The sequence below is a fragment of the Thrips palmi genome, unplaced genomic scaffold (assembly GCF_012932325.1).
Source record: "Thrips palmi isolate BJ-2018 unplaced genomic scaffold, TpBJ-2018v1 HiC_scaffold_5, whole genome shotgun sequence".
In the NCBI taxonomy this organism is placed as follows: domain Eukaryota; kingdom Metazoa; phylum Arthropoda; class Insecta; order Thysanoptera; family Thripidae; genus Thrips; species Thrips palmi.
This window is the reverse complement of record NW_023144632.1, coordinates 9,240,304-9,260,774: the sequence shown is the minus strand read 5'-3', so window position 1 is coordinate 9,260,774 and position 20,471 is coordinate 9,240,304. Positions and strand designations below refer to the sequence as shown.

Below are 20,471 nucleotides of genomic sequence, written 5' to 3'. Positions count from 1 at the left end.
AACGATATTGAAAACACCAATATTTTAAAAGATTGTTCTACGGAGAAATGAACCCGTTAAGGACAAACAAAGGTTGCCCCCCCCCCACACACACAACACAGACACAGACACACACAGCTTGTCAAGGCTCTGCACGTATGTGGTGTGCTCCATCCCGGCAGCGTTGGTAATGTGCCGAACTTTTGGAGGACGGCATGACCGTCATTTGAGCCAATAACAAACCTACTGGAGCACGAAAACACTCCCCACCCTCTCCCCCGCCGTGACACCGTGTGGATCAACTCGCCGCACATCCCATCAGAGTAATAGGTCTGGCCGCCCGTCGAGAGGCCCAGCCTCCCCGTACTCCCCCCCCCCTCCCCTCTTCACCTCGTCCCCCCTCTTCCCCCTCTTGACGCAATTGCTGCACCTTAAATAAGCTCTTCAACTCTGGCTCGACTCAGCACTGCTCGTACTTCTTTCAAGTCCTAGACGCCGCGCCCAGGATGGGGAATGAATCCATGTAGCCACCCCGCCCCGCCCAACCCCGCCGCGCCCCGCCAGGCCAGGCCACGCCACACCATTCCACGCCCCACCGCGCAACGGCGACCTTGAGCTCATCTCCTGCTGCTGCCACGGCCCAATCTGCGCCGGCAAAATTAAATAAATGATATAAAAAAGATCGGAGGGGAAAAGCACGCTGCAGTGAGGACGGCCGGACGACGCCATCGCAGAGTGGCCGGGGCCGCCGGGGCGGCAACACGATTTGGCTATTTTTAGACCGTCTTTTCCCCCTTTCCACTTTTTTTTTGATCGACCCACTGAGACACGACCCGACAATCTTCCTCCATCAATATGAATCGACTAAATTATTCTATTCCTTCTGTAATCCGCATTTCACTATCTCTTGACCCGTGTCTATCTCACAAAGAGGCTGAGCGAACGGCCAGACGATGCAGCTTCTGCAAATACGGCAAACGCAGCAGTCACCTCCTACGGCTGAGGCTCACAGGCAGTTCCGAGAGGTAGCGCTCCTGCTTCCAGGGGCTTCCCAAGCTGAGCTAGCCGAGCCAACTGGTCCTCCCCCCCCCCCCCCCCCCCCCCTTGGGGCTACCCGCCGCTACCCGCTCACTCAGGACTACCCGTGTCTACCCGGGATGCCTTTTCAGTAAATGCCTCGGTCTTGAACGGCGCTCCGAGAAAACCATCTTGCCGCGGATTAGTCCCCGCTCTGCTTTAGACTGACAATCCTCTTATTCTGTTAAAAAGGAGACACGCGCTCGGGGAGGCGCAAGCAAGGCATCGCAGCAGGCGGTGAAAAGAAAAGTTGGAAAAGTCGATTTTTCCCCCTTTCAAAAAAGATGTTTCTAACTGCCACCGCATTCACATTTTTGCCTTTCAATCCCTCCGAATTGGTCACAAAGGGCTGCCCGAGGGACTAATTCCAATCCCAGTGAGTGGCAAAAGTACACAGCGTCCCTCAACAGGCAGACTGACAGAGAGACACACAGACAGACAGACAGACAGACAGACAGACAGACAGACAGACAGACAGACAGACAAGACGGACAGGGTGTCGCCGGGGAAGACGGGTAACCGTTACCTTAAATTTACTGAGCGCATCTCGACGGAAAGTTCCAGGTCCACGTGGTGGGGCTGGGTGTTTGGGGGCTTGAGGGAAGGGGGGAGGGGGGAGGGGGAGGAGATGAGCATCTGTCTCCGGGCAGCCTTCTGGCAGCGTCGCGTTCACCGCGTCGGAGTGGAAGGACAAGGCGCGGTGGTCAGCGTTTCGAACGAGGCGCTTTTGAGGCATGGCCTCCACCACGGAGGCCTGAGCGCGGATGCCGCCTAACATGTTTGAGGGCAAAGAGGTATATACGGTGGACGCGCCACCCGCGCCCTGCCCCCGGGTTATTCTCGTCGGTTAGGGACAAAAGAACCCGAGCCCACTCGGCCGGGTTTTTAGGCCACGGCCTCCAAACTGTTCCATTTACAGGGTTGTGTTTAGCGCGCCAACTGAACCATGCAACCTAAACTGCAATCAACTCGCTAAACGTCTTTTAATTGAACTTCTTTTAATTGAGCATGCTGCGACCGTAATACTTTGGCCGGGTGGAGTCGTCCTCTTTTGACCAACGTCATCGCTTCGGCCGCGCCGCCGCTCTCCTTTGTCCCTAAGCTGCAACTGCTGGTCGGCAACCGAGGTGGTGGTTAGGGCCAGGCGGGACTGCCAGGCTGAGGCGAAGGATTGGATTTCAATTCACGCCGCGCAAGTATTGGCACTTTACAAAGCAACGCGCCGCCCCGCGCCGCGCCGCCGCAGCTCGTCGACAGCACCACACCCCACCCCGTCTTTGTCCGCGCTGAAGAAGCGTTTGTATTTTGGCCTCGGGGACAGCTGACAACAACTAAAGCACGGAGCGGCGCGGCGGCGCGGCGGGGGTGGCTAACTTATTGGGCAAACTTGGAAGCAGGCACCGGCGGGAGTCGAACCCCTGCCGCACGGAGCCGCACGGACCCCGTGGAGGCCTCGCGCTGAGCATACCAAGCAGGCGAAGCAGGCGAAGAAGGCCTTCGGAATGCCTTTCTTTTTGGCCGAGCGGGTGGAACGTCGCGACGAGATGATAGCACCCTGTTATCTCGACCGTTTTCCTGACGTACACGACACGACCACGGCGGCGGTGACCGCGACCATACGGCGACCACGACCAGGGTGACCACGACAACTGCGACGACCCACATTGCTCCGCCGAGAGGGCTGCGGAGGTGGCAAGATTTTGAGGTGTGGCTGCACTGTGTGCCATTCCGCGCCACAGCCCCATGAGAGACTTTAATAAATTGGCATTTTCTCCCCCTCCCCTCCACTTCCACTTGATCCCTGGCGAGACGCTAATGAGTTTTGCGTTCGGCCGCCAGATCGCGCTCGGCAGCCGAAAGCCTCGTGTGTTGTGGTGGCCGCCACGATAATGGAAAAGTCAGTGGGGCCGTCAGCCACCACCCAGCCGACAGGCTGATTCTGAGAAGCGCTCTCGTCGCCTCTCTCTCTCTCTCTCTCTCTCTCTCTCTCTCTCTCTCTCTCTCTCTCTCTCTCTCTCTCACTCACTCTCTCGTGCTTTTTCGTGGACGAAGCTGAAAGCCCCACAACAACTGACGGGTCGGATAACTAGAACAGGTTCTGTCTGTTTGTCTGCGTAAAAGCCGGCGTACCTTTGTCGCTCCGGCAATCAGGGATAACGTCAGGGCGGTACTCCTCGGCGTGCCGTGGGGCCGTGGGCGCGCGCGGGTTCTGCGCCATGAGTAGCAGGGCGGTGCGGCCGAAGGGGACTGGTGCGGCGGGCTGCGACAAGCTTTGCCGCGCCGCGTCGCGCCGCGCAGGCACGCAACCCAACGTGCACGGCCACCTGCCGGGTGATCGCATCGCCGGTAAAACGCTGTCATTTTCTCCGTTTGAAGGCGGCCCCGGCTCAGGCAGCGTGACCGACGCATATTGATTTCCAAACGCATGGGGACCTACAATTTAAAACTTAAAAAGAAGAATACTAAACATAGGAAAATTGTTTTCTTTCCGGAGGCTTCGTTGTTCCGAAGGCCTTCGCGAGGAATGTTCGTTACAGAGAGGAAACATGACACAGTACTCAACAGATTCATTTCGGTCACTGCCATTTAATCAAACGTGAAAGACAAAATTAAAAATGCAACAAAAATGTTTTTTGGGATGTGCGGGTATCGCATATTTTGAGTGAAAAGGTGTGTGTGCGTGTTTGTATGTGTGTGTGACTGCGTGCTTCCCTGCATGCATGCGTGCGTGCGTGCGTGTGTGTCTGCGTGTGTGCGTGCGTGCGCTCGTGTGTGCGCCTGCGTGCGAGCCTCTGTGCCTGCGTGTGTGCCTCTGTGCCTGCGTGTGTGCCTCTGTGCCCGTGTGTGTGCCATTGTGCGTGCGTGCGTGGGCGTGTGTGCCCACGGTCAAGGCTGCAGTGCAGCGGCAAACATGACCGCGTGCCGCCCCGTGCCGCCCCGTGCCGCCCCGTGCGCGTTGTCATGGCGACGGAGCGACACGGCACGGCGCGTTGCGACAGCGCGCGGCGACTGCTGTACATGAGCGGTAACTAATGTCCCATCCGTCCCTCTGATTGTTTTGATTCTGTTGCAGCCTGGGTACTGGGCTGGTGGATGTGCAAGTGCGTGTCCTACGTGCAGGGCGTGTCCGTGGTGGCGTCCGTGTACAGCCTCATCGCTGTCTCCCTGGACAGGTAAGTGTGCTGGCGGAGCCCAGCCTGAAAGAAAGCTGCTTACACTCGCCCAGCGCAGCGCGCAGCCCTCGGGTCCGATTTTACGAGACAGGCAAAACAAAGCCGGATGGAAGATGATATTCTGGAAATATTCCAGCGGGTTCGGGGAAAATCCGTTCGCGCTCTAGAGATGCTGTCTTGCTTATTTTGGCAGATTCGTGACAGTGTATATACCGTACCTAACTATTCTTTCTGCGCTCTGCCGAGAACCTCCTCAGTTTTGTAAGCACCGAAGCCCGGAACGGTATTATCCCGTTCGCTCCAATGTAAATTTGACGGAATGGGTTATCATAGCTAGGGACGAGAACACCGTTCTCTCTACCTATCGAAGGGTACGTGTAAAAACTGAAAACTCGTTGCGTCCACACTGATGGAACAGCGACGGTTCTCCCTCGGGTTTGTTCTGGATTCACCCGTCCGGCCTCGTGTTGCGCGAACCGGTGCGAAACACCCTCGGATAGAGGAAACGCTATATTATAGCAAGCCCGGTAACCGTACACTTATGCGCAGAGCGGGCGTGTTTTTTTTACGCCGCGTGCATAGGCAACCCATCGCGCTTCCCGGTCGTGTACCTGTCCCCCCCTCATCGCGCCGCGCCCCTCCCGCATCCTCCTGTCCCTTCCTCGTCGCACCCCGCACCCTGTTCGCTCCATCCCGCACCCGCGCGGCCCACGCCAAGTCCACCACCTCGGCGACGACGTGGTGATCGGGGCTCAGCGATGTGTGAATATTTTTGAGCCGCAATATTGGGCGCCTCGAGTAGTCGAGAGTGACTTTCCGCCACTCACGCGGCCAGCCCTGGCAGCCCTGGCAGCCCTGGCAGCCCTGGCAGCCCTGGCAGCCCTCCCATCGGCAAATGGCCCAGGCGTGACTGGAGCCGCCGCGACGCCGCCAGGCCAGGCCGCCGGGCCGCCGAGCTGAAGGCTATCGACAGACAACGCCTTCGTGCCGGGACGTGACGCGGTGCGCCGTGACGTGGTGCTTCGTGGCGGGGCGGTCTGCGACGGAATGCACCGTGGACGGGGTTTGGCCTGACGGGGTTCGGCCTGACGGCGTTCGGCCTGACGGCGTTCGGCCCGACGAGGTTGGCTTGACGCGGTTCAACCTGACGGAGTTCGGCCTGAGGGGTTTGGCCTGACGGTGTTCGGCCTGAACGGGTTCGGCTTGACGAGGTTCGGCCTGACGGGGTTCAGCCTGACGGTGTTCGGCCTGACGGGGTTCAACCTGGAGTTGTTCAGCCTGAGGTTCGGCCTGAAGGGGTTCGGCTTGACGGGGTTCAGCTTGACGAGGTTCGGCCTGACGGGGTTCGGCCTGACGGGGTTTGGCCTGACCTGACGGGGTTCAGTCGGACGACGGCGGCGCACGGTGGGGAAAGACATCTTCCCGCCGCACACTGCAGGAGACGGGCGGATAGAGGCCAACGAAGCCAAACAAAGTGATCGCGGTAGGGTGCCAGGGCGGCAGGTGATGGAGACGAGACGGCCGGTGGCGGCGAGGCACAGGGCGGCAGCAGGGCGGCAGCAGGGCGGCAGCAGGGCGGCACACACTCGATGTTTCAATTAAGTGCCCATTAGCCTTGCAAATGGCCTGGGGTTGTTGGTGTCGCGGCACCGCACGGCACAAAGGGACTCACAACACGGCCCTCAATGCAAATGTACCCCGCCCCGTCCCACCGCGCCCCGCCGCGCCCCGCCGCGTCCCACCGCCGCGTCTCGGGAGCTCTCATAAATTGGGCCGGCCAAGTCGCGCTTCGGAAGATGCACCTTTCCGGGAACTCTCCAGGGCCGTGGGCAGGCAGGCTGCCTGCAGGCTGATGCTGGAGGAAGCGGCTTTGCACCCCCTCCCCCTCATTCCCAACCCACCATGTCTTAGCGCCGAACAATAAACTGGACAGGGATGCACGTGCCACGTGTAGTCACCTCAATTAGGAGTATTTGCGACTGCCGTCTCCCGCTCCCAGCTCCTGAGCACTCCCAACCTATACCCGGTGATTTTGTTTGCTGGGTTGTTGTTGTGTTCTTTTGTGTTATTATTGGTGTAGTTGTAGTAGTAGTAGTAGTTGTTGTTGCATAATTATAACTTATGAGCATGTGAAATCGAATTGAGAGTAGAAAAGCCCAGGAAATTCGCGAAATTTACACCGAAATTAATACTTTTTACCGTTTGGGACGACACCAAACAGCACTTTGTTTTCACAGACCTCAGGTGGCTCCGAGAGAGGGGGAGGGGGGATAGGGGAAGAGCCCAAGGTTAGGGAAGCCCTGCCTTGCAGGCCAAGCTGATATTTCTACCCAATTTCATTAACTTTCGGTTTGGTTGTGTTTCGTAAGTCTATCCCGGAAGTGTTCTTGTTTGCTCCATAGCGCCATCGAAGCTGTGACACAGGCTCGTCCTTCAGGATAGGGAAGGCGGAAAGAATGCAGCATTATTTTATCGGAAAATTTCCATGGTTTATTTCTTATTGGTTTCTGTCACTACCAGGTACTGAGCGAAGGATTGGGGCAAGGGAAATAAATATTGGAGGATGAGGGGATGGGGATAGGACTGGGGCTAGGCCTTAATGCACCAGCACGGGGGCGGCGTGCACGGAGTGGACGACGGGGGCGGCGTGCACGGAGTGGACGACGGGGGCGGCGTGGACGACGGGGACGGTCCTGACGACGGGGACGGAGTGGACGACGGGGGCGGCGTGGACGACGGGGACGGCAGCCTTGTAGACCACGGGGCTAGAGTGAGACTGCACAATGCTGGAGTGGGAGACGGACACGGGGGCGGCGTGCACGACGGGGACGACGGGGGCGGCGATGACTCCACGCTTCTTCAGGTGGTGGACGGCGAGGGGAGCGGCGTGGACGACGGGGGCGGCGTGGACAACGGGGACGGTCCTGACGACGGGGACGGAGTGGACGACGGGGGCGGCGTGGACGACGGGGACGGCAGCCTTGTAGACCACGGGGCTAGAGTGAGACTGCACAATGCTGGAGTGGGAGACGGACACGGGGGCGGCGTGCACGACGGGGACGACGGGGGCGGCGATGACTCCACGCTTCTTCAGGTGGTGGACGGCGAGGGGAGCGGCGTGGACGACGGGGGCGGCGTGCACAACGGGGACGGTCCTGACGACGGGGACGGAGTGGACGACGGGGGCGGCGTGCACGACGGGGACGGCGGCCTTGTAGACGACGGGGCTAGAGTGCGACTGCACAATGCTGGAGTGGGACACCGACACGGGGGCGGCGTGCACCACAGGGGCGCCCAGCAGAACTCCGGGCTTGGCCGCGGCCACAGCCACCAGGGCGAAGAAAGCGACCTGTGGACAGGCAGGCATGGGTTTTACACTTGGCACAATTTAGAGAAAACATAGGTTGGTCGATGCCATCCGGAGTAAACTGCAAGTACTCTGGACTTAAAATGACTTATTAAGGGCTGACACTCTTCTCTAGCAGGACAGTCAATCCATGTACTGATTGTTCGACTCGCTAAAAGGCCCAGATGCTACATCTGATACCGGTCACAAAACACTGTTCACACTTGTTCTTATCCACTGCGGAAACTTGGCTGGAGATGTGGTGCACACTGGTCACTTCACTGTGGCACTTAACGACCGCGACTCGGCACTCACCAGCTTGAACATGGTGGTTCGGTTTAGCTTCTGCTGAGCTGAACTCGAGAGGAGAGGAGAGCAAGTTGTGATGCTGTGTCTTGGCAGACGCCGGCTTTTATACCGAGAGCAAGTCAGGCCGAGGCGGCGAGGCGGCTAGCAGAGGCCGAGGACCTCTTGGCGACCTTCGGGTCCGCACCGTCGCGCCGTGGGGGGGACGCATCCAGCCGCGCGGCCAGCGCAGCGCAGCACCAGGGCATGGCGGTGCAGGGACGCCAGGAGTCTGCGGCGTGGCGGAGCGTGGCTGTTTTCACGCGCCGGACCCCCAATATCCCATGACATGCACACACTTAACGTTCGGTACAAACCATTTCCAAACGAGAAGCTGGACTTAGTTTCCCCAGTTTTGTTAAAGAAAAGCGTGCTGAATTCGTACGAAAAGTTCATAAAAAGTATTGTAACGTCAACAAAATTTGTGCGAAAAACATTCGGGGTGCTTTTCCTACTGTTTTTCAATCATGAGGAGCTGCTTATTTATTTCATCAACGCTCTATAATTTTGGTAGCTTCTTTCCGGTCCACAAGGTGTTGTTTCGGGGACTTTGCCCGTCCCGAAACTCGGAGCGTGGCCGGGAAAAAACCCGCACTGCACAGGGTTTGTTCTGGAAGGAACGCAAGGATGGGGCGGGAAGGCAAACACTTGAGGTGATCTGGTGCAGCAAGGATGCTGCCTTTGCCGCTGTGTGTGTGTGTGTGTGCGCGCGCGCGCGTACGAGTGTTTGCGCCTATGTGTGTGCGTGTGTATGTGTTCTCCTGCGAGCGCACGGTGCGTTCATGTCTGCGCGCGCGTGTGTGTGCGTGTGTGTGTGTGCGTGTGTGTGTGTGTGTGTGCGTGTGTGTGTGTGTGCGCGCGCGCGCGCGCGATGGCCAAGAACTTGGGCACCATGGCCGCTGAGGCAGGCAGCTGCGTGACGTAGTGACGTACCCGCGATCCGGCGTGCCGCCCTAGAAAAGCAGGTTGTTGTCCAGCGTCCAACAGGCGCCTTACGAAATACGAATCTTAGATTGCGAGCGCGACGAGAGAAGAGCGACGCACGCGCGTGGCTTCCCTGTTCGCTCCCAAGGACGCGTCGCGCGCTTCAAACTGTTGTTCTTTTTGGCGGGAGGGAGATTAATCTCCGCGCTGCTGCAGCGTGCGACCGCCTCGGCCACCGCCGCCTCGATTCCGGGCGAGTCTCTCTCTCTCTCTCTCTCTCTCTCTCTCTCTCTCTCTCTCTCTCTCTCTCTCTCTCTCTCTCTCTCTCTCTCCCTCTCTCTCTCTCCTCCTCTCTCTCTCTCTCTCCTCTCTCTCTCTCTCCCTCCTCTCTCTCTCTCTCTCTCTGGTACTCTCGGGTCGCTGCATACGTCTGTGAGGGAGACAAGACCGAGCCCCCGCTCGCAAAGAGCCGCCGCCAGGGCCTGAGACTGAGCCGCGCAGTCCGCAGTCTGTCGGCGTCGGGTCTTCGCGGCGGGTCGGGTTGTGTCCGGCAGCCGAGTGCTGGTGGAGCAGTGAGCCAGCGAGCCTGTAGGGCGCCACTACGGCCCCCTCCAGCACTCCAGTCTCTCCAGCCGTCAAAAATAAATTTCAAAAGTCCGAAAAGTGCGTTTAGAAGCTCCGTCAGGAATTTCCGGATCTTCGCTTTTCAAAAAGTTTTGCTTGTTTACCTGAATCACTTGCAAAACAGAGGAGTTCAAGTGTTAATACTTTCGTTTTTTTTTTTTTTTTTTTTTTTTTTTTTTAAGTATCGTGTTTACCTCCCAACAAGTTCTCCGGGAATTTTCCAGATTTTTTCTCAATAACGAACAAAGGGCAGGCAGACGCGCTCTACCGTCATATTGCCCTGCCGTTCGACGAAATTGCTTTGCTGTTTACTTGTTCAATGTAACTCGATTAAGGCTGCGACCAATTTGCCGGCTCACCGTCGCTCTGTCTTTGTCACACTCTTGCAAGGCGTCTCGTAGGGGTGCGGGAGAGAGAGAGAGAGAGAGAGAGAGAGAGAGAGAGAGAGAGAGAGAGAGAGAGAGAGAGAGAGAGAGAGAGAGAGAGAGAGAGAGAGAGAGCGGCGGAACGATGCCTCGGAAGCAGGCGGCAGCGAGTGTCGTCTTGTTTGTCGCGCTCCATTGCTGCGAGTGCACGGCCACGTCCTCGGAAAATCCAATCATCTTGTCTTTTCAATACCAACTTTCCCGCCGGCGCACATTATTATGCTCTCCAGCTTTGGCGCTTTCCCGCGTGCGCCGCCTGTCCACTTATTTTCGACCCCGCGTCGAGTTTAGTTGGCGAACTCCGTTTTTGCCGCGCCACTCGTCGCGGCCCCACCTTGGTACTCCGTCTCTCTCGCACCCCTGCACGGGACGCTTTGTGAGAGCGAGAGAGTCGGCGCGACGGAGCGCCGTTCCGGATCCAGACGGGCACGGCGGCACACGGGGCACGGCGGCGCGGCCAGACAGGAGCGGCCGGCGCGGTCACTGGGGCACCAGCAGAGGCACCAGCAGAGGCACCAGCCCCACCAGACGCGCCAGCCGAGCCAGCCGAGCCAGACGCCAGCTGATGAAGCTCACGCTAGCAGCGCGGCTCAACTCCGCTCCGCTCGCATGTCGCGTTTTGGCCAGCAGCCGCAGCGCCCACAGCAAAACGCGACAGCCTTCAACCGGTGTGGTGACAGACCGTTTCCCGCTTCATTGGGAGCCATTCGGAAACCATTGGGGACCATTGGGACGACCCGCGAGAGAGGAGAGGTCCCGGCAGCCCTGCCTGGCGGAACCGATTCATTATCAGGCGCTTCCTTCTGTCACGCGCAGAGCGGCACGGAGCGCAGACCAGTCCGATTCCGAATTCTTGACTCTCTGCCTCTCTCGCGCTCCCCCGGGGCGCCCAGTGAGCATGACAGAGGCAGAGAGTTCCTCACTCCTCAGGGTGCTGCGACGCAGCCCGCAGCAAACGAGATAGCGTTCGCGGTGAAGTTTGCTGTAAAATTACGGACGGAAGTACTAAGAGGCCGCCGCGTCCAGCTTGTGCTTGTTCTTGTGCTGCTTGTGCTGCTTGTGCTGCTTGTGCTTGTGCGCCAAAGGAACGGGCGGCCGCTCGGCCGCTTCCGGCGGTCCGGCAGTCTCGGGCAGGCGCCGCCAGGGGGCAGCAGCTGCGATCGGAATCACTTTCTTTCTTATTACCATGGAGATGTTTGCCCTGGCTGCAGCAAGCCGAGTCTCTGCGGTGGCGGCAGGGCCGCCAAGGTGAACCAGTGCGCAGCTTGGAGGGCATCATTCACAGGCCCGACCTAAAGACAAGCCTTCGGGCCCAACCCACCCACCCGACCAATGGGGAGTCTCCATCCAGTGACATCCTTCCTTGTCTTGTTTTTTCCCCGCCGATTCCTTGTTTCGAAACCACGCGGAGCGATTCCGAACAGTGCGCTCTGTCTCTCTCGCACTCGTGCGGGACGCTCAGCAGGGGTGCGAGAAGGACAGATCGAAGCACTGTTCCGAACGAGCAGCGCGACGCGTTGGTGCCCCGACTCTTCTCGCCACTTCGCCAGGCGCACTTCATTCGCTGAGCACGTTAAGCCCCGATTTGACAGAGTGGCTTGACAGCGTCGAGACGGCGCGGCGGGGTGGGGTGGGGCGGGGGATTCACCCTCCCGACAAGCAGCTGACCTTCTTGCTCTGCCATTGTGAGTTGCACCGGTCGCCATGGCAACCGGAGCCACACTCTGTCTCCCGACCGAATTTTCCCGCATGCATGATGGGAGCGCAGAATGTTTTTCTCCAGAGCACGCAGGTTTTTCTTCGTATCTCATAACGAAACTCCAAATGGGATTCGCACCGTGGAGAGATGTTGTTTCGCATCATGCACGCCACCGAATCGACTGTTGCTCAGACCTCATTGCTCGCGCCTCTCGCTGCACGGGCGTTGTCGGACCGATGCGTCGCATCTCGCCCCCGCTCTCGGGACAGAGTTGCTTTTTCGCCAACTTTGTTCTGACGACCTCCGGGCACTGCGCTTCGCCTCGCCACGGGGCGACGCGGGGCGACGCGGGGCGACGCGGGGCGACGCAGGCGTATTGGGGATGAGTTTCCGCACGGCGCTCCATTTTTCCATCCGCCGTACTCGCGAGGTCGGCCGTGCTGCACAGCCTAATTAAAAGTTTGCGCATGCGAGCGACGGCGCGGGATTACCGTTGTTGTTTGGTTTAGTAATCCGCGTGCTTCTTTCATGTCCCGATACTGGCAGGATCGACGCGCCCCGCCCCGCCCCAGCCGTCTGCAAGGTGGCGGCCGCGAGCCGACCCGCTTCATTTGCCTCTCCTTTATCGCCTGACCGAACTGCATTGCCGTCGTAAAATTGCCTCTCTTTCTGAGTCTTTTCTCCTTGTTTTGTTGTGTTTGGTTTTGTTTTGGTTTTCAACCGACGATCTTACCTTTCTCGCCAAATTACCGTATGGTTGCTTTACGGCGGCCCTCGCAATGCCGTTAGTGCGGTAGGTAACGCCTCCTCTCTCTCTCTCTCTCTTCTCTCTCTCTCTCTCTCTCTCTCTCTCTCTCTCTCTCTCTCTTCTCTCTCTCTTTCTCCCTCCCTCCCTCTCCCTCTCTGTCTCTCTCTCTCACTCTCACCACACACATTTGAACAGTCCATAAGGAGCGGCAAGGGCATACGCGTTACGTAACATGTGGATGAATGAACCCCTTGGCCTGACGGTGGACACGCATCGAGCGGCGCGGCGCCGATTTCGCCCTGTCGGGCTTGCTGGGCTTGCTGGGCTTGCTGGGCTTGCTGGGCTTGCTGGGCTTGCTGGGCTTGCTGGGCTTGCTGGGCTTGCTGGGCTTGCTGGGCTTGCGTGCCTGACTGCTTGTCGGAACGCCTCCCTGTTCCGGCAGCCGCCAACGACGCTGCAGTGCGTGCATATTGCAAGACAAATCACCAGACTTTCAGTTCTGCGAGTCATTTCTATTTCAGCTCGAAGATTAAAGATGAAGTAAGATCAATAACTTCCGCAGTTCTCGGTTGAACAAGATCACACTGGGAATCCGGGAATGTGACGTCACGTTCGTTTGAACGTGAATCGTCGTGTCACGTTCGTGTTTGAATACTGTGTCACATTTGATCGAGCTCAACGGCTGTTCCCGAGCCTGGTCGAGGCCGGATTCCCGTAACGAATGTGACGAAGTATAAACGTGACACGATTACGTTCAAACGAACCTGACATCACATTACCGGATTCCCAGTGCATACTGTTCCGAAAATGCCCTGATTATTATTCTGATGGGAGCCATGGCTTCTGAGCGCCGTAAGTCACAGCTCAGGCGATGCTCCGCACCGTTCGACTGTTTACTTTCAGTCAGTTTACACTGAGCAAAGCCTGGTCTTTGAAGGTCCGTGTCATGACAGCCTCTGCGCAGAGTGGCAGTGAACCGAAAATTTACTCATTTTAGCGTAATTTGTCTCGAGAGCAAATTTGTGTGTACTTGGCCGAGCATGCATTTGTGTGTACTTGCACGTGTACGTGCATGCATGTGTGTCCTCGGCCGAGCACGCATGTGTCTGTGTGCAATGACGGCAGGTATGCATCTGCAAGTGTGTACTTTGGAGACGATTAGGTTTGTCGTGCACACAGCGACAGCTGCAGGGCCCTTCCCAGGGCCAATTGGCTATTCCCGGCAACTAGGGCGGCGGAAGTAGGCCGGAGGCGCAGCCCCTTGCAGTCGGAAGCACACATAGGGCGAGGACAGCGCCGAAGACGCGCATCGCGGCCCGACAGCCAGCCAATTATTCAGCTAATTTCGATTTCCGAAAGTGCCCGGCCAGGCCAAGTGGGGCTTGGCCGGGCCAGGGCGGGCAGGGCTTCGGCAGGCCGCGGCAACCCTAATTCCTCCTTGGTTCGTCATTTTCTGGCTTCCGTGGCCGCCGATGCCACTACTTGCGACGCGGAGTGGCCGGAACGGAACGGCCGGAACGGCCGGAACGGCCCCAACCTCTCGGGATTAGCAAGTAATGCGATTTGGGCTGGCCGAATAGCCCGTGCGCTGCTCGTGCTGGCCGCGCTGGCCGCGCTGCCGTGCCGCACCCTGCCGCAGTGCTCTGTTTCGCGAGCGCGCCTGCGAACACTGGAGAAGCCTGGCGAAGACTGGCGAAGACTGGCGAAGCCTCAAGGTGCTTCCGACTCGCTTTGTCCGGTCAACGATCCCTCTGCTCAGAGTGCAGCATCAGGAAGTGTGTATGGACCACGCAGTGTGGCAGCGTGGCCTGGCGGCGGGGCGGGGCAAGGCGGGGCGGGGCGGGGCAGCAGGCCGGCGCGGGGCGGGGCGTGGCGCGACGGCTGACCTCCAAGATGCCCCCCCTCTTCCCCTTCACCGCGCCTGATGACGTCGGGGGGCACCGCGCGCACAGCGCGCACCGCGGCTCACGACGGGAGATGAGTCCATTGACGTGCCTATAAACGGAAACGGCACTGTGCGGATCGCGGCGCCGAGTGGCCGAGGGGCCCGAGTGGCTCTCGTCGATGTGAAATCCGAAATGCCGAATGCCGATCGAGGGCTGGTTTGGCCAGCCGGGCCGCCAGCCGGGCTGCGGTCAACGCAGGGCTGCAGGGCTTAGCGAGAGCCCTCTGCCCTTTGTCATCGACATTGTTCCACGGCTCAAACTCGACCCTCCACCGCTCCGCCCCAACAAAACAACGCCAAGCGATATCGCCCTGTCTCCATTTGCGGCTTCGTCGGTCCACTGCGGACTGATTCCCTACCGCACACCGCTGCTGCGGAGTGGAGGATCATGGTGCTTGTGGGGCATCCATGGTGCGGGTGCGACAGAGACAGAGCGACCGAGTGATCTGAACCTGTCCGGTCCGGCACGGCAGCGCCAAGTCCCTGGCAGAATGGCGCTCAATGGCGTGGGCAAGCAAATCAAGGCTAGTTCCAGCTTGCCGCCCCGGGGCTCGCAGCGCATGCGAAGCGCATGCGAAGCGCATGGCCATGCCGTGGCCATTGCCGGGCACACTGTAGGGCACGCAGGGCAGGGCACCGTGTGCAGGGTGTGCCGTCCATGTTGACCGAAGCAGGACAGCTCGGTGTGTTGTCGGTTATTACACAGCGTCGCCAAACACGCGCCAAGGCCTTGCCCTGCAGTGCGTGGAGCGGCGAGGAGCGGTGTGGAGCGCAGCGCAGTCATGAGGCCCTGCCTGCCCGGCCCTGCCCGGCCCTGCCCGACCCTGCCCGGCCCTGCCAGGCCGTGCCCGACCCTGCCGCCTCGGGCCCTGTCCTGACCCTTTGCCCTACAGATTGATTCCCTCCTGTCTCTCTTGCACTCATGGGGGCGTGCTGCACAGGTGTGAGAAGGACTCTCGGACGGAATCAGTGTGTGCCGTCCGGTCGACTCGGCGCGCATCGCCTCGCATCCCTCGCCTCCCCAGTGGACTGGCCGCCTGTCAGACACCACCGCGTCTCAGGCCGGGCGCAGCGCGGGGCAGCTTGGCGCGACTTGGCGCGTTTACGGCGTGTCTTTTCTTTTTTCCGCAGCGTCGTGTGCCATCTTGCTCCGCGTTGCTCCGCGTAGAGCCAACAGACTTTTATCGCGTCCATTCAGGGTGTCTCTCATAATGGGTCGTAAAGGCTGTCCGAGCTGATTGGGCGGCCGCCCGCAGACCGACTCGCCCGTCTCTCTCGCGCGCCCAGGGAATGCCGCGTGGGTGCGAGGGAGACGGCGACAGTTCGGATGGGGCCCGGCTCGGAGTGGGCGGTAGGCAAACTCCGTCAAAAAGGAGCGAGGGTGGAGACGCTGCGTCCTGCGGAGCAGCTGCGTGCGGGGCTGGCAGCCTGCGGCCCTGCGGGGCAGCCAGCGAGGCAGCCCCGGGCAGCGCGGTGCTCCGGTTTCTGCACGCTTTCCAGTACGGCGCGCTTCTGCCGGAACAAACAGGACTCCGCACAACGCGCTCCGTGGAAGAATCGCAAAGCATGTGAGGTTCCATACCGTCCCTCCTTTATCCAGTCTCCCGGAATCACCCGAATACACTGATACAGTGGGTTCGCATCTCCGCCGGGGGCGCAATGTGGGGAAGAGCCCGGCTTCGCCCACCCGCGAAACGCCACTTAGACGAGTCGAAAACAACGGCCCATGCGGCTCGATTAGGCCATTCCCGTTGCGCCACGTCACCCGGCGCAGCGGAAGTGGGGCGGAAGGACAGCCCCCTGCAAGCACAAATTATGAGCGAGGACGGCGCCGAAGAGGGGAACCGCACGCCGACAGGCCGCGAATTATTCAGACAATGTCGATTTCCTAAAGGGCCGGGCCAGGCCGAGCAAACGCTATTTTCGGGATTTTCTGATTTATTATTAACGGGGCATGTTTCGGGAAACCTTCGGAGGCTCGTCACAACAGCGCGGCCAAGAGCGCAGAGTTTCGTTTTATCGGCCTTCACCGGTTGACGTGTCTTACTCGGCTATGCCCGGTACGCCCTCTTATCACAGGGTTGTTGCGAGCTAAAAGCGCCACAGCAAAAGCTACCTGGATGAGCGCGAGTCCGAACATCGCACGCTGAAACTATCCCCTGCACTCTGGAAACCTTTCAAACCATTTTAGCCTTGCACTCTTAAAATCTTGTGAACCGATGTGTTTGTAAGCTTTCGAAGAGTCTCACTTGTTCGCAATTTGCGAAGTGCTTCGCAATTTGCGAACAACCTGTGTGTATTGCGAACCCTTACAAACACATTGTTCGCAAAATTGCGAACATCTGGTTCGCAATACAACCAAGCCAAACTCTTCGCAAGCTGCAAACTAAATAGTTTGTAATGCGAACAAATTCTTCGCAAGGTTCTGAGAGTGTGCGGCTTCAGTATTTTGAGACGTAAGCTTCAAAGAAAATGGTTCGTATAATTTACTGGATAGTATATTTCTTAAGAAGTTTGTACCCTACATATGCTCAAAATATTCCTGGGAATCGCACTTTTGTGGCATTCCGTGTGGGTGCGAGAGAGACAGTGACGACCCGCTGTTCGGGATCAGCCTGCTGGCGAGGATTGGCGGGGCCGGGTCTGTGCAAGACGTGGAGTTGCCTGTTCCGCGGGGCGGGGCGCGGGGCCCGGCGCTGTCTGCCATACGCGAGGGCGTTTGATCCTCGTTTGTTTCTCGATGTCGACCTACCCTCCGCCATACGCAGTCTGTTCCAGAGATGGGTCGAGTGGACTGATCGAGTGGACGAACCCGGGGGCAAACACTCGCCAAATCCTGTGTCTAGTCAAGCGCCAGAAATTTCTTGAAATCCGAAATCTGTCTTCTAAAAAGTATCAAAATCTGGGCAAACGCCTGAGAAATCCAAAAAAATCTCCTCCCCTCCGAAATTTTTGAGACGGGTTTGCAAACGTTGAAACTGGGTGCCTCCGCGGGACGCAACCTTCCCTAGCAGTGGATGCCCCGGGTTATGTGCACAGTCGAGAGATTCCGCACTCCTCGCTCTACGTATCTCTCTCGCACCCCTATGGCACATTCAGTGAGCGCGAGAGAGACAGAGCGAAGAGTGCGGGCAGCGGCATTGCTCGACGGGGCGGTATGGGCTCGCTAAAGGCTCGTCTCTGTCGGCGAGGTCCTCGCTTTTTCTCGATGCTAATTCGCTGGCACTGCAGTGTGGGCTTTCAAAAGCAAGAGCCAATTATACAGTGCCGTCTGCCTAGTGCTCGAACTCAAGGTCGCGCCCTGTGACGTAACACAAGATTCTCCGAGAGGGGAGACCCTCTCGTCACCCAGTGACGATCAATGTAATCAAACGAACCGGCAGCGCCCTAGCGGCCCAGAGATGATCCTTGACAAGCAAAATCACCTTAAGGTCGCCGCAACAGCCCGCCACTTGGCGCCCTGCTGCAATTTTTAGCGATACTGGGAAACACTCTCGTCTCTCGTTCTTTGCTCGGCAATGTGTAAAAAGTTCTGTAATCGGGATGGATTGTAACTGTCAAAGCACTTGGAAGCTACTCTGTCACCTCGCCCCTGTCACCCAAAGCCCGCTAGGAGGAAGACCCGTCGGAGGCGTCTCAAATCTTATCACCCTCCTAAGACGAGGTGTCGTAACTTCGGTACAAGCCACGTTTCTGTTCGACGGGATTCCGAAACTGATGTGACAGTATCCACAGACAGAAAAACGATGTTCCCGCATAGAGTAACTAGAGTGTGAACCCAATTCGTATGAAGACCGAAGTTTGCGAGCACGCGGAAAACTAACGTGGGCTTCATGCGCTCATTTCACCCCCATCTGGATATCTAGATATTTTTTTTTTCGTTTTTTTTTTCATTTGTTTGATTCCACCAGTGCGACGCCGGGCTTGACCAAAGTTAATTACAACGCTGGCCCTTCTGGACGTGCCTAGCGACGCGCAGTGCGCAGGGCCAGGTGGGGCCAGGCAGGGCCCGGGGCCATCCGGTGGCCATGGCCGGACGCGCTGTCGCTGCTGCCACTGCTGTTATGCCGAGCAGCGAAGGGCAGAGTGGTGCACAGCTGAAGGACTCACTGAAGGGCTCACTGAAGGGCTCGCTCTGGCGTGGAATAAAGGGCGCGCAACGCGGTTCTGCAGGCTGCAGGCTAATTCAGAGAAAGACCTTCCACCCGGAATCAGTCTGCTGCCCCGGCACTGCCCCTCGTCTCTGAATAATAAAACGGACACCGCAGCTCCGCCGCCGCAGCTTGAAGCGCTTGAAGCGTCGCATGGTCGCGGTGGCGGTGGCCGCCGCCGCTCCAACTTTCGCCAACTTTTGGGACAGGTGGCCGCGAGCGCCGCCATGGCGCGCCACCGCCCGGATGGATTCATTTCCAGCGAATCTCTGGAGTGGTCCGTCCTCTATTCTCGTGCTGGCGCTGGCACTACCAATTATTATTTGTGTGTGTGTGTGTGTGTAGGTGTGTGTGTGTGTGTGTGTGTGTGTGTGTGTGTGTGTGTGTGAGTGCACTGAAATTCTAAGGGTGAGACATCTGACCGATTTTCGGTGATACAAAAAGTATGACCGAAAAACGGTCATACACAAATGTATGACCGAAAAACGGTCGTACTTAAATGTGTGACCAAAAAAAGGTCAGACATCAGCGAGACTGGCTACTGTTTAGCTTGGGGATATATCAGCCTTTACCCGTGATACACTATAAAGTATGACCGTTTTTCGGTCATACATTGAAGTATGACCGTTTTTCGGTCATACATCGAAGTATGACCGTTTTTCGGTCATACATCGAAGTATGACCGTTTTTCGGTCGTACATTTCAGTAAGACCGTTTAAGCGGTCAAAAGTATGACCTTTCTATTTTCAGTGTGGGCGCGTGTGTGCGAGTGCCAGCCGGCAATAAGACGACTCGGAGCTCGGCCGCACTACACGTTAATACGTTCTAACGGCGGCCGGATCGAAAATGATTACCGTAGCGCTGGCAGGCCGAGGCCGCCACGCCGCCATCCCCCGCCTCGGCACGGCCTTTTTCTGCGAGGATCCTGTTCCTTTTTGCTTCATGGAGAGGCGGGGCGGGGCGGGGCAGGGTGGCTGGCGCGCGCGACGTCGCCAAACAAAACTAATAAATAAGGTGATGGCGTGGCGGCCGCCGCGCCGCCGGGCGCAGTGGGTTTTGACTGATGAGGCGCGGGGCGTGTTTGCGTTGGGCGGTCTCCTCGAGTGGAACCTTGGCTGATAGTCAACACGCGGCGTTCGAACTGAACGTGAAACGGAACGTTAGAACGTTCCAGGCCGGAACAATGAAGACTTTTCTAGATCTTGGAGCCACGGCGCGGCGGAGCACTGTGACTGCCAGGGCATGCGTCTGGCTGGCCCGACCCGTGGGCCCGACCTGTTGGCGCGTTAGTCAACCCGGCTGGTTTTGGGCGGGCGAACTGGCGAACCTTGTCACGCCGTGACGTCACAATGCAGCACACGCAGAGCGAGGCAGAGAGAGCAGAGCGAGGCAGAGAGAGGGGGAGCGAGACAGAGCGACGCAGAGAAGGCCAGGGCCGCAGCGGGGATCCTCGAATCCGAATCCGAATCCGCATCCTCGGTTCAAGTGGCGTAAGCCACGAATAATGATTCTGGTTTCCACTCGGCGGAGCGGAGAGGGACGCACGTCCGCGCTGTGTCTCATTTATTCCGAGGGATTTAGTCGCTGCGATGCGTCATGACGAGCGCACCCATGCATTTTCTGCATAAAAAGGGTTCATTAAAAGAGAACAAAAATCAAACCTCTTGACTTAGTCGCAACAGCTTCGGCATTTCGCTCAACCAATGATTTTCGTATCATTTTTTTTTAGGGCATCCAAGAAATTTTGGCGGTGTTAGGGATTGTTTGGGATGAAAAGCACCAATTAAAATCCAAGAAACGTTCGGACAATTTGGAATGATTGAACCCGTACTCATGTAGTTAGTTGCACACCAAAATACTAAGTGACTCGACCCTCTCGCATTTTGGGTGTGAAATCCCGGTCACAATTTAGTTGCATCGGATTTGGCATGCATCGCAGTTGCTAATCAAATCCTGTATAGTTATTAAAACAAGTTCTTGCTGCGGGATAACGCACTGATAGAAGCTCCGTCACCAACTGCCTCTTTTTGACGCA

At 58.0% G+C, this 20,471-nt stretch overlaps 2 protein-coding genes across 2 annotated transcripts in view; one reads left to right on the top strand and one right to left on the bottom strand.

Moving 5' to 3' along the window:
• Positions 1–20,471, top strand: part of LOC117650282 (neuropeptide SIFamide receptor-like) — a 53,415-nt gene that overhangs the window by 25,599 nt on the left and 7,345 nt on the right. Inside the window, exon 2 of the mRNA XM_034393586.1 lies at positions 4,130–4,229. Coding sequence (XP_034249477.1) covers positions 4,130–4,229 — 100 coding nt within the window. The remainder of the gene's footprint in view (positions 1–4,129; positions 4,230–20,471) is intronic.
• Positions 6,694–7,973, bottom strand: LOC117650285 (A-kinase anchor protein 14-like). Its single transcript, XM_034393590.1, has 2 exons — positions 7,891–7,973; positions 6,694–7,578 (listed from the first exon to the last, which is right to left on the bottom strand). The coding sequence occupies exons 1-2, from the start codon at positions 7,900–7,902 to the stop codon at positions 6,826–6,828; spliced, it is 765 nt and encodes a 254-aa protein (XP_034249481.1). The 5' UTR covers positions 7,903–7,973; the 3' UTR covers positions 6,694–6,825.